The 13,151-nt window shown below is 46.3% G+C and overlaps 1 protein-coding gene across 2 annotated transcripts in view; it reads right to left on the minus strand.

Annotated features, from left to right (window-relative positions):
- Window positions 1-13,151, minus strand: part of MED24 (mediator complex subunit 24) — a 355,035-nt gene that overhangs the window by 125,543 nt on the left and 216,341 nt on the right. For both annotated transcript variants that reach the window (XM_078645678.1, XM_078645677.1), the window contains exon 17: window positions 5,816-5,994. In XM_078645678.1, the coding sequence (XP_078501804.1) occupies window positions 5,816-5,994 (179 nt within the window). The remainder of the gene's footprint in view (window positions 1-5,815; window positions 5,995-13,151) is intronic.

The following is a 13,151-nucleotide window of genomic DNA, read 5'->3' on the forward strand; positions in this document are numbered from 1 at the left end:
CTAGACTGCTGGAGACCGGTGAATGACAGATGATCCTGACTATCATCTGTCATCCAGTGTATCCAGAATACACCTACGAAATTGACTTTCAAGTTAAAGGTGCCTAACAAAAATTAATGTGTGTCCTCATGTAACGCAACTGGTGCTATGTAAAGTGATCTGATACCCGATACCGGGTCAAATTTGCGCTATGAAAAAAAAAAAGGAAAGTATTGGTTTTAGTAAAGGGGATCCAATGGCGGGTTGGCTCCTTGACGGGCTTACACTCCCTACAAATGGGTAACAAGGGTGGGGTTTACATGCACTCTGCAAAGTTGAGGGGGTAGGAGTTCTTTTTGTTTATCTTTCTATTATTCTTAGGGTAATTGCTTGTAGCAATGGTGACGACTATCGGCAATGGGAATTTTTAGTGATACCAACAGGATTGTCCCGGGTTGTACCTGTTGCAATGCTGATGCCACACGTCTTTGCCACAACCAGGGCAATAGGCAGGCAGCTAGTGGATGTGCAAACTTGACCCTCGTCCCCGCATGGGGGCGCCCACCATGCGATTCCAATGTCTACCTTCATATCGACATGTAGTTTCAAGTTCCTCACCTGGAAAGTCAATGGCCTAGAAGATGGGATAAAACGTAGCAGAGTCCTGCAGTATTTGAAGCGACACACCCCAGATGTGGTTTTCCTTCATGAGACTCATCTCCAGGGAACCACTTATTGTGCATTAAATAGATGGGGCTAAAACTAGTGGCTATAAATGGGGTTCCAGGGGAGTGGGCATTCTACTTCGTAACTCCTTCCCTTTCACCATAGGACTTCACCCACAACACTCATGGCCGATTCATGGCACTCTCGGGACACTGGGATGGCGGCTTTTCAATCTCATCTCACTGTATGCGCCTCCTAGACTGCACCCCTAGGGATTTGCAGATTTTAGTTATTTTATTCTCAATCTCCCAGAGGTTGAATTACTGATGGAAGGCGTCTATAATGCAGTCGTCGGCGGGGAAATGGATCGCTGGCCAGTTCATATAGGTGATGCGGCGGGCAGACTGCTCTTGGAGTTCCTGGTGGGAATGGGCTTGGTTGATGAATGGCAGACCCTCAATACTTCCACTCGAGGGCACATGGATCCATCTCCCAATATGACTATATATCAACCCTGGCGCGGTAGCTTCTGGCTTTCAGCAATGTACACCAGCTAGCGTAGGGTTTTACAGACTATTGTCATATCTCAGCAACGTTAGGTAATTAGTAGATGGTTGGAAGGTACATGCCTCCCTTCCCTATATCCCCTGGTACCTTACAGTTCCACATATAAGAGCGGCCCTCCCGGAGTCAGCTGCTGTTGAAGACAACAAAGGCAAAGGGTCGGTGGAACTGGCCCGGGGATCTGTAGAAGGCATTTTAGGCGGTAATAAGGAGTCAAGGCATCTACCTATTGAAGGGTCATAAAAAAGAAAAAGTTGCAATGTTGCTGCCCCTTGAACAAGACATACAGAAAGATGAGAAGCTGAGCTTGCCTCTGTGGCCCACACGGATATTCAAGACTGCCTGGTGCTCAAACTGAAAGAATACAAAGATTTTGCAGAGGAGGAGGCCAGGGCGAGATGCAAGGCAACACAAAGCCGTTTATATGAAGTGGGGGATAAAGCGAATAAACCACATGCATGGTTGGACAGGAGGGAAATGGTGTCATGGTGGGTGTTCGAAATAGTTAATGATGAGGGATGGCGGATGAGAGGCAGGCAATGAATTGCAGACAAATTTGCAAAGTATTACACTACATTATCTGCCCCATCCTTTGAGATCTCCTTAGAGGCAGCGCAGTAGCTACTCCATAGTCTTGACATTCCTAGACTAGCAAAGGAAGATAGAGATCTCCAGGAGCAGGACCTCACATATGGTGACATTACCCAGGATATAAGAGCACTAAATGCGGGGAAGGCAATGGGCCCCAAAGGCTTCTTATCGAATTGTATAAGCATCTAAATCACCCATTACCTCAAAAACATGTTCCAGGAGAGTCGTGAGTTTGGGACATTGCCGGCCGATCAGCGATTAGTTAAAATTGTGGTTATTCATAAACAGGGTAAACCACTGGTTCTGTGTACTCCCTTTATGCCAATTTCGCTACTCAACGCAGAAGTCAAGACTTTGGCCGAACTGCTAGCCACTAGACTGTCTCCGATTATTAACACAATGATACACCCAGATCAAACGGGCTTTATACCGAACAGGAATGCAGCGCTGAATCTAAGGCGCCTATATTGGGTATTAGGCAGTGCCTCCACAATCCAAGAAGAGACAGTTGTGGTCTCTCTGGATGCCCGAATGGCATTCAATAAATGGCATTTAATACCATTGAGTGGCCTTTTATGTTCGCGGTCTTGGAAAAGCAGGGATTTGGTCCGAAATTTCTGTCCTGGATTAGTCTGCTCTATAAAGATCCCTTGGCACAGGTAGAGATAAACTGTGAAGAGGCACGATACTGGGGTGCCCCCTCTTCCTGCTGATATTCGCTCTAATGTTGCAACCGCTGGCGATCTGGATAAGAGGAGCTCCTTTAGTTAGGGGGCTCAAATAGACAGAAGGGTGGGAGAATAGGATCTCCCTCTATGCAGAGGATATACTACTTTATGTGGCGAGTTCATACACCACTCTTCATAGAATACTGCATATCTTTGAGCTCTATCGTAGATACTCTGGATACAGAATAAATTGGAACAAGTCTTTAATCTATATACTTAGTGGGATGGACGTGTGGCTCCCCGCCGCTGAGAGGCCAGGATGGCAACGGATGGATTTTGATACCTTGGGCTATTTAGAACTAGTGACCCGCATGACTTTCAAGCTTGCAATCTGGAACCCCTGCTACAGAGAGTTAGAAGGTATGCGCAACAGTGGAAGACCTTGCCCCTTTCAATGCTAGGGAAGGCAGCATTGTTTAAGATAATAGCGTTACAACGCATCCTCTATATTTTGCAAAACGCTGAATTTCCAGTTACCACAACCTATTTCCGAGCGGTTGAACAACTCACTCGGACGCTCCTATGGAATGGGGGCCCGCAGTAGATCATTAGTGAAGTTGTGACAGAGCTGGTATGACGAGGTGTATCACTTCCTGCTCTTCAACTATATTACTGACCGGCCCAACTAGTGGTGGTGAACCACTGGGCCTACTTCCCTCAAGAGGATCCAGCTTATAGAATGGATCATCGCAACATGCAGCCGGGGGGATACCTTAGAGCACAGCATATCTTGTCCTAGCCCGAAGGCAACCACAGTGAGAATCTGGCATACTGCAACTGTGGCACTGGGGTGGCAAGGTGGATTACCCAGGCAATGCCACTAAGAGACTCCGCACAGATGGGCCTACTGACCAAATACCAAGGTTTCAGAAATTGGGTTTTAATAGGTATCTCGCAGGTCAAAGACCTGTGGGTAAATGGAGAGGTGAAATTCTTTGAAGACCTCAGCAGGGAATATCAATTGGCTCCCACAGAGTCATACTGCTTTCTTCAAATTAGACATGCCCTGGGGGAAGTGATACCGAAGGGAATGGAGTTGCCAGAGGCTGCACAGTGGGAGGATAGGTTGCTCGACGAATGTATGCATAAACACCCCATCTCCTTTACCCATCACAAAATTCTGAACAACTCCAAAGAACCCCTGTTGCGCCTTAAAGACAAATGGGAGGTGGACCCGGGGCAACTTGAGGACGATGAGTGGCAGGAGGCGCTGGCATCCCCTAGAGAAGTGGCCATACGCTCTTGTTTTCGATTGGTGAAGTTGAAAACCATGGTCAGGGTGGGGAGGGCTGAGTCGATGGAGTGCCCGAAGAAATGCGGTCTCGAAGCAACATTTTTCCATTTTTTGCAGGAGTGCTCAGTACTCCAGCCCTATTGGAAGGCGGTGGGAACACGTATGACATGGCGATTCGCCAAAATGGTGTTTATTAAATATATGGGAGGTATCTGATCTTTCAGCTGCAGATAAACTGTGGGTCAACCTTGGTTTAGCTATTGCCAAGGGAAACATAGCAAGATTGTGGAGAGAGAAGCCTCCGCCCTGACACTGCAGGAGTAGAAATCATGCATGGATTAGTGCATGGAAGTGGAGAAAGTGGTCTATGAGGGGAGGGGGTGTCCGCATAAATGGACGAGGGTGTGGCGATGATGGAACGAAAAGAGGGGGGATACTGTGCACACCTGTTGGGAGACTTGACCCGAGTGATGTGGAGTAACAGGAACGAGGCAGATTGCCTCGCCGAGAAGGATAGAAGGCGGGACATTAGACAATACTTGTACACTCCTTTTGTCATTGCTGTATGGAAATGCTTTGTGTTCTGATGGTGCCTGTCATTGTTGCAATGTTCTTTCTCACTGCAATAAAAAGAGTTGTAAAAAAAGAAAATAAAGAATGCTAACAAGTCACATCATTGTTTTCTAGTCAGAAATGGGTTAACCAAAGCAAGACCTCTCAGAGTGCGTGTCTTGACCCAGAAACTGCCTCACAATATGTTGGGCAGTCTGAACAAAAGCTCCCTCCACACTTGAGCTGTCAAACTGCTTTTCTCAAAGCAACAATAAGAAAGTTAACATTAAAATGTAACCTTGCAAATGTATTCTTTCCATTCTTGAATATTTTCTGCACTTTGGAAATTAAAGTGGCCCAACCGAACAAAAACAGCACTTTGTAAAGGGAAATTGTTGCACTTTATTTTCTTCATCTCCTGTCTATGATTCTGGAAAACTGCCCAATGCCAGTGTAAAATTCTAGCCACTACTAAATGTGGGTTTTGTTGTTTATATATTTGTGAAATGTCCTTAATTTGCACTGTTCTGTGGTAAAACCTGTTATTCCATCCAAGCTCGAGTTTGGTGCTGGATACTGTGTTTGCCATTCTAGCAAACTTTCTGATGAGTTAACCCACAACTCCAAAAAGGTGTATTTGGGTTATCTGGGGAAGTTTACTGTGGCTGACTGAGTGAATTTTTTTCCTGTCAGAGGGCAGTCCGTGGACTATCCAGGCCGCTCACATGCTGAGTGCATACACAGGATCTGTGCAATAAGGTGAATGACAAAGGGTATTTCTAAACAACTCAACACTGCTTCCTCTTCAGTCACCACCAGCGTGGTAACCCTGGTTATATTAAATCACGAGGTGAACGAATAGACCATGACATAGCACTGCTCAGAACAGAAAACCCAGAAAGGTGTCACTGTCTTGAGGAATTCACCAAACTTCTCATTTTATTGAAAATGTTTCAATCTAATAAGTACCTGCTTAATAACCCTAGCAATGCATTTCTCATTTGCACTAACTCTACAGCACTGGCAGGAGTCGTGAGTGGTAGCTTCCGACCACTACTCAGGTTGCACTCCAAGGGTCACATGCCAAGGTGTATATGGAGAGTGTTAGTTAGAGGGCGTGTGTCATATATACTGCAATTGAGCTACAAAGCTGCAGATGTAAACACACATTCGATCATTGGCCACTCCACAGGATTCACCATTAGTAGTAATTTTAACACTCATTCATTTGATCTTTGCAGGCAGAGGGTGTCTGTAGGAACAGCAGATTTTCCACTCAGCGAACAGTTTCCAATTCTCACCATTTATGACAGGTGGCTGAGACATTAATCACATTCCACACACATCAGACCTTCAGTAGTTGGAAACCTGTGCAGAACTGGAACAGTTACTGAAGATCCTGATCATGGACTAGGGTGAGTGAGCCACTGTCATAGTGAAGAGGTTGAAGAAACCCAAGGATGGGAGACAGATTAAGTTAATTGTAGAAGATGATACATACACCAGCTTCATCTCCGAGGAGTTGTTGAGGAGAGCAACAAGAGACTCCACCTTAGTGGAGTCAGGCCTAAAGCAGGGGTGATCGGGATTCAGGATTTTGCCTTCCTCAGGCATGCATGTCTGCATCCACGTCTCGAAGAATGGTACTTCACCACCGACTGTTGACTCTGACACAATCACCTGGATTAGGATAGCAAAGTAAAGATATTTACTTCAGCACAGATTCAAACAAACTCAACACTCTAACTTTTTTTTTTTAGATTTAAAAGATCAAGACTTTAACTTTAACATCAACACAACTCATAGAGGATCAACTTCACAGACAAAGAGTAAAATGAAGATGCAAACACTGTTCTATCAACCCCATCACCCCCCAAAATGCATCATGAATACCTAGAGGGAATAATCTTCACTTGAGAAGACATGTACAACAAACTTAGCACAAGAGAAGGCTGCACATAAACTGTTATTATACTATAACTTTGCCTCCCCAAATACCACTCCAAGGGGATCACCAACACACAAGGCACACAAAGAGTACTAAAATGGCCTCCACTAACCAAGTCATCATCCCCATCATCCTCCTCCAACACAAGACATAGAGCACCACTCGCATGAGGAAAGAAAAGAGACATAAATACATCCTTACTAGATGCCATTTCACCTTTTCTTAACCACTGAACCTGGACTCAGAAGCAACTACACAAACCTTAGACTCTCAGAAAGAACTGCACAAGAGGCGCACATTCTGTGTGAGTGTGGGTGTTTATATAGTGTGAACCTCACTCGGAAGCAAGGAGCAATGCACATTATATGAAGGGCTGGGAGATGACCTACACATTCGTGTACATCAAGTGGAGATTACACACATCCATTTGACATTTTCAGGAGCATGGAGATCAAGTGATTTGCCCAGAATCTCAGGTTGTTGAGCAAAAGCCAGGATTCGAACCTGGGTCCCCAGGTTCCAAGGTCAGCAGCTCTAGCCGCATCTTCTCCCCAAAAAGTGTTGTACCTGCTCTGATGCTGTACTCTAACCTGACTTTCACCCCTTCTGACCAAACTGAAAGGATCACCTCCTATGGGAGGAGCAGTGGAACAATCTGTATATGCAAGTCACTATCCTCTAACCTGGAATACAGCAACCGACTGTGTTCAACCCCCGATATCACTCACAGAGAGGTTCATGTACAAACCTGTGCGTTCAATTCGTATAGCTCTACAAGGAATGATTTCTGGTAAGGTTTTAGATATCAGCTACATCTCTAATGTACAAATTCTAATATTTGTAAAGTACCAGTTCTCAAATGTCCGCTCAATATGGGAGGAAGAAGATTGAAATTGTAATAACTCGGTTGTGGAACCCTCCAGTTGGACATTCAGTTGTTATCAATGGGTGCAACCCAGCAATGTCCACTTCTTGGTATCAATCTCAAATGATCCACTTCAGGAATTCTCTGTCACCCATCCCACCATTCCTCTCCCACACCATCATCCCCTTCGGTTGAGCATTCTTGCCATTAAGCCCTCCTCTCGCCATTTCAGGCAATTCATCCAACAATTACAGCCAAACTCCCACATGCACAGTTAACATATGTGGGCGTGTTGCCTTTATTTTTATATGCATTTTTCTCATTTATGGTTACCAACAGTCTTTTTTGTGTGCTGCCTTGCAGAGCCTGACTTTGCCTCTATTTTCATGCCTACCCGTATTGTAGGTATAGGGCCCTCGTATTAGTAGTTCAAAACTCAGAAGAGGTCTTCTTGTTCCTTGTTAGGTTATCTGTGTTGTGCCCCTGAGAGCTGTTTGCTTTCACACTAGAATCCCGCTGGAAAATAAATATTTGAAATATCTGATTTTGCTGTCAGGCTTGGCAGGGTATGGCTTTCTATTATTGCTGCATTTCTAATGCTGTATTACATTTGATCCTCTGAAAGTCAAAGCTTGCAGCAGGCTCTTGTAAGAAGAAATATTTCTGACATGTACGTAAGCACGCTTCAAACATTAAACCAAAATGTAAAAGGTAACTTTAAGCCCACAAGGCTTAGATTATGAATGCGTAGCAGTGAGACATTCTAAATATGTGACTAGCACTGTTTCTTTAGTAACAGATTTCGTACTACTTATCACATAGTTTAAATCAGTGTAGCTATGTGCAAGGGCCGGCTCTACGTATACAGGCTCAAAACACTTATTCCGGCACAGCCACTAGCCAGAAACATAATCGATGTTTTAGATTTTTCAGTATTAAAAATCTACTCTGGGATTCTGTTTGCCATATAACAGAGATGTGTACCAAAATTGGGGATGAGCCAACTTGGGAATATAGTGAGTAGGTTCAGGGCCCACAACCAACCACTGTTGATTTACTACTATAGCTCGGGGCTCCCACTACCTGAGAATCAGAGCACTACTGGCCTTGGAGAAGACAAGATCAAGGAGACTTTGTCTACCTTCTGTCTGTCTGGGAGAGGACTAAGGGCATTTGTCCTGTTCTCCGTGGTACCCAACTTCTGTCAGTGATGCTGCCCTCTACTGGGTACAAAGGGGATTTTTTTTGTTAATTCTCTTATTGAACAAAAACAATGATAGTATGGCGAGTCACATAAAAGCATAGTGGTAAGAAATGGCAATAGAGGCTCACAGGCCGGTACATACATCCAATCATGGCTACAAATCAACCTTAAACAGTGAGCCGATCAACATCGAGAGCATGTTTCTGCAATTCAATTGAAGGCAACACACAAAGGCCCCCAGCAACACATTCCACTTCGCCCACTTACTATCCCATTTGCCAGGGCAACCTCTATGACAAAGGTGAATTTTAATACAAATGAATGCACCTTAGAAAAAGTTATCCACATGTTCAGTGGGGCTCGTCTTTGCCTGTGGGCCTGAAAAAGCAGAGGTGCAGATGATAGGCTATGCCTTCTTTCTGTGTCTTAAATCATTCACAAGAAATAGCTACTTAACTTTGGCAGCGATATTTCTGGTGGATTCATATTCTTCACATAGACTTTTCACCTCAAGATGATCTTTCCACCATCCAATTAGCCTAGAAACATATCCCTAGTAATACATTTACAATGGCACTATAAAGTTTCAGCCATATGTCAATCTGGGGGACATGACAACATCATGTCCCCCATTGAGACATCTGGCTCCTGATCCTGGTACTTTCTCAGCGTCCAATTCAAGCTCTGGTCACATCAAAAGCCACATGAAAATGCACGAGGCCATAAATCCAAGGTGAAAAGTGAACTGTCAATCCACTGCATGAGATTTCATTTGAAGACATCTACTGAATTCATTTCATTGTAAAGCCCAGTGAGACACACTGCCATGTGGGAAAACTGGGTCTGCAAAGATGTCTGGTGCCCAGTGCAGAGGTGTCCTGTAACTAGAGCCTGATGATTGTGCCTTTTGTTCCCTCATAGCTAGATGAATTTGCCAGGACCATTTAAATGCTCTCACGGAACGACCAGCAGAGAAACGCCTAAAAGATGAGAACTGTGTTTCTGGGTCCAGTAAGGAAAACTGAAGCACAACGTGTGATAAACACCTGTTAACGCCAGTGCGTGTTGTGCTGAAACTTCATAATTTGACAAGTTCTGAAGTGTTTCTAGGACTAATAGCCCGGACACTTTGTACTTTTTTTGCAGTTTCAAAGTCTGCAAATGTTTTATTTGCAGGAGACGAAGTCACACTAGCAACAGCAAGAACTGACCCGACAGGCAGATAGGCTAGAACTTCTCCACCTCTGACACTGCATTATCAAGACCAGCTGAGACTGAGTCCGCCTCGGTCACCAACACCGGGCACACAGTGTGCCCTATGGTAACTATGCAGAAAGAACTGTTAGGAAGAAACTCACAGTACACTTCAGCTTCTGAAGGTGCTGTCTCTGTCCTGATACTTTTTCACAAACGCAAATTGTCTTCACAGAGGGCTCCTGCCAATCAACGCCAATTAATGTTAATGTATCTGTGTAGTTGTTACTGCTTTTTGCCAGTCTTCAAAACAAACCTTTTCGTGGTTCTAGTTAATAAATTTCAACTAATTTTATAAATAATTTGTATAGCGGCTTATTTTTTAATTTTTAAATGTACTGCAATTGTATGTGTTTATTCCTGACTTTGCCAGCACCTCAGAGATAGTTCAGAATTGAAAGAGGTCTGTATTGTATAAAGGTGAACCACTGATTTTTTAAGGAGCCATCTTACATGCCTGTGTCTAAGCAAAACTAGAGGCTTTGTGGGAGCTCAGTTAATGGGTGCTACGACTTTCCCACTCTCCTATCTCGGCACTGTCAGACCAGTCCCCTACGGGAAACAGCCTTTACAAAACACACTTTACCACACAGGTATCTGTACCTTTACCACAGAGAAAAGATTTTTTTTCAAAGTTCTTTTTACTGAGCATTTTTAGGTAACAAAGACTTGCAGTATGGTACATTACATCTGTCCCATTAGCCATGTTGAAGCCATTGTGAAATTACAGTTGCCTTTCGGTCTGGGAGGTAATTATACATATATCTGCACGCTTTAGTGCTCAACTTTCTGGCATAAGAACAATAAATGACTGAGAACCCCAAAACAACCCCCCTACTATCTCCCACCCTAAGCCAACTACCTCCCGTCAACAGTGACTAGGGGTGTAAAAAAGAAATAAAAATGTGGGAAAAGGGAAAATAAAAGAAAGGAAGGAAGAACAAGCATTTATAATGCAATGGTCTCGTCTTTGTTAAAGTTAGAGCTATTGGCATTGCAAATGGCATTTTTTTTCATTGTTTTTAAACATAAATGGTATTGTCATTTACAATGGCAATAGGTGAGCAGTAGAGAGTATTAGCAGACACAGAGCCCCCCCACACACACACAGAGCCCAACACACACACACACACACAGAGCCCCCCACACACAGAGCCCCCCCACACACACACATAGAGCCCCACACAGAGAGCCACACACAAACACACAGAGCCACACACACAGAGCCCACCCCACACACAGAGAGCCACACACAGGGAACAGAGGGCAGAAAAAACAGATCACAACGAGGGAACAGAGGGCAGAAAAACAGATCACAGCGAGGGAACAGAGGGCAGAAAAAACAGATCACAACGAGGGAACAGAGGGCAGAAAAAACAGATCACAACCAGGGAACAGAGGGCAGAAAAACAGATCACAACGAGGGAACAGAGGGGAGAAAAACAAACAATCACAACGAGGGAACAGAGGCAAGAAAAACAATCACAACAAGGGAACAGAGGCAAGTAGAGGCCAGAAAAAACTATCACAACGAGGGAACAGAGGGCAGAAAAACAATGACAACGAGGGAATAGAGGGCAGAAAAACAATCATGATTCTTAGCTTTGATAAGGCTTAATATCTTGTCCATTTCTAGCATCCTCTAGTTCCCTGATGCCAGTGCGTCGTCATTGCCCGACACTGTTTCTTCCAATGGCGGGATTTTTGCTTTGTGGGTGTCGACTCTGGCCTTCACTTGTTATATGTTATACTGTATTTCTAAAGCGCACGGCTACTCAAAGTGTCCCGGCGCTGATCAAGCCTTTCTGTCAGCTGATTGAACTTGGAGTCGATTGTGCATAAACTGGCTTTTACATGCAGGAGGAGTGTCCATAGGTCATCTTTGCAGGATCTGCAGTCCTTTTGCATATCCTGCTCTTCCGCCTCTGACGCAGTCTCTCCCAGCCTAGTGCGTCGCTTACTTTCAAACGTTAATTTGGGCTGCTTGACATCTGTCTTGCCCATATTGATGCAGGGGGGAGGGGGGCTCAGCCAGGATACTCCAGGGACTAGTCCAGTGCTCCTAGCGTCAGGGCTGGCAATAGGCCAAGGTCCCCCCCACACACAGTAGGCCCCTACCCCCCCCCCCCCACCCCCGTCGGCAGCGGTGTGAGACCCAGGCCCAGTCCACCTGGGTGAAATCAACGGGAGGAGAGGGGGCCCAGAGCAGAGGACGAGCCTCCCGGCCCACACGAGGACTCAACTCCGGGGAAAGAGGGGTCACAGCAGAACCAAGCAGACAATCGGCAGGCCCGTCTTCGCCCCCCAAAGCATGAAAGACAAGTCAGCTGCAGTAGAACACAGGTCCCCGCAGAGGTCTTCCCAGGTATGGCCCAGCAACTCCGCCGACCATCAGTCGCAGCCTATTTTTATCTTCCTGACGCGGCTCGCAGGGCTGGCCCGCCGCAGGTGGGGAGCGAGTGATGCGTTGGGGCTCTGCCACCGACATAGAGGCACTGCAGGCCCTAACGCAATGCCCCTCACCGGGCCCTGGGAGGGGCAGGGATCTGGCCTTTGCACCCAGGGCCCGGTCAGATCCAAAGCGTGGTCTTCGCAGCAGCAGCGTCGCCGCCCTACACCGCCCCTCACCACCCTGCGGCCTCACCAGCCTGCTTACCTGGGGGAGAGTCAAGAGAGTGCCGCTGTCCACTGCCGGCGCCCCTCAAGATGTCTCGTCCGTGCAGGGACTCCGAAGCCCGACAGCTCCCTCTGTGTGTGCAAGGCACGTTAGGCCCAAAATTCAGCTCCGGCAGGCCGGACCCTCTACTGCGTTGTGGGAAGGGTCTCCAGCCGCCTCAGGCCGCAGCGCCACACGCTCCCTGGGCCCAGAGGTTTATTATTGTACAGGGATGTCCCGGAGCGCAACAATGCCTGCCACAAGGAGTGGATCACTTTATCTTGCTGCTCCGTGGAAAGTGATTACTTGCCGGATGTGTCAGCAGGAGTTGGTGGTGTTCCTTCAGAAGACTCCTCAAGCGAGCTCTGCCATGACACCACCACGTTTCTCCGAGGCATAGCAAGAATGCCTCGGAGAATCGCAGTGTCATTTTTGGATTCGGGGGCGTGTTTTCTTTCTCTCCTCTTCCCATTGGCTGGAATGTAAAATACCAGCCAATGGGAAGAGGAGAGAATGAACATGAAAAAACACGCCCCCGAATCCCAAAATGACGAGGCTAAAACTGACAGACGCTCCTCTTCTCCAATGGCTGGCATCCGTTTAGAAGGCCAGCCAATGGAGAAGAGGGGCGGGTGCAAGCCCCACACTAAGAGACATACGATCTCGCCGGCGAGACTGCACAAGCGCAGCCTACGCAGGCCGAGACCTAAAAAAGGGAGAGGAAGAAGGGTAGGGGATAGTGAAAGGCCTCTCTGGTGGACGCTCCAGCCTGTGATGTGTGTGTGTGGGTGGAGGGGACATGCATGAGAGGACATGTCTATCATCGGGGGGACTGCCATGTGCGCCCAACCAGCATTAAAACTGGAAGAGATGGAGTGCTTCAACTGTGGGGGGACATGTTGTCAACGGT

The sequence above is a fragment of the Lissotriton helveticus genome, chromosome 5_1 (genome assembly GCF_964261635.1).
Source record: "Lissotriton helveticus chromosome 5_1, aLisHel1.1, whole genome shotgun sequence".
Taxonomy (NCBI): Eukaryota; Metazoa; Chordata; class Amphibia; order Caudata; family Salamandridae; genus Lissotriton; species Lissotriton helveticus.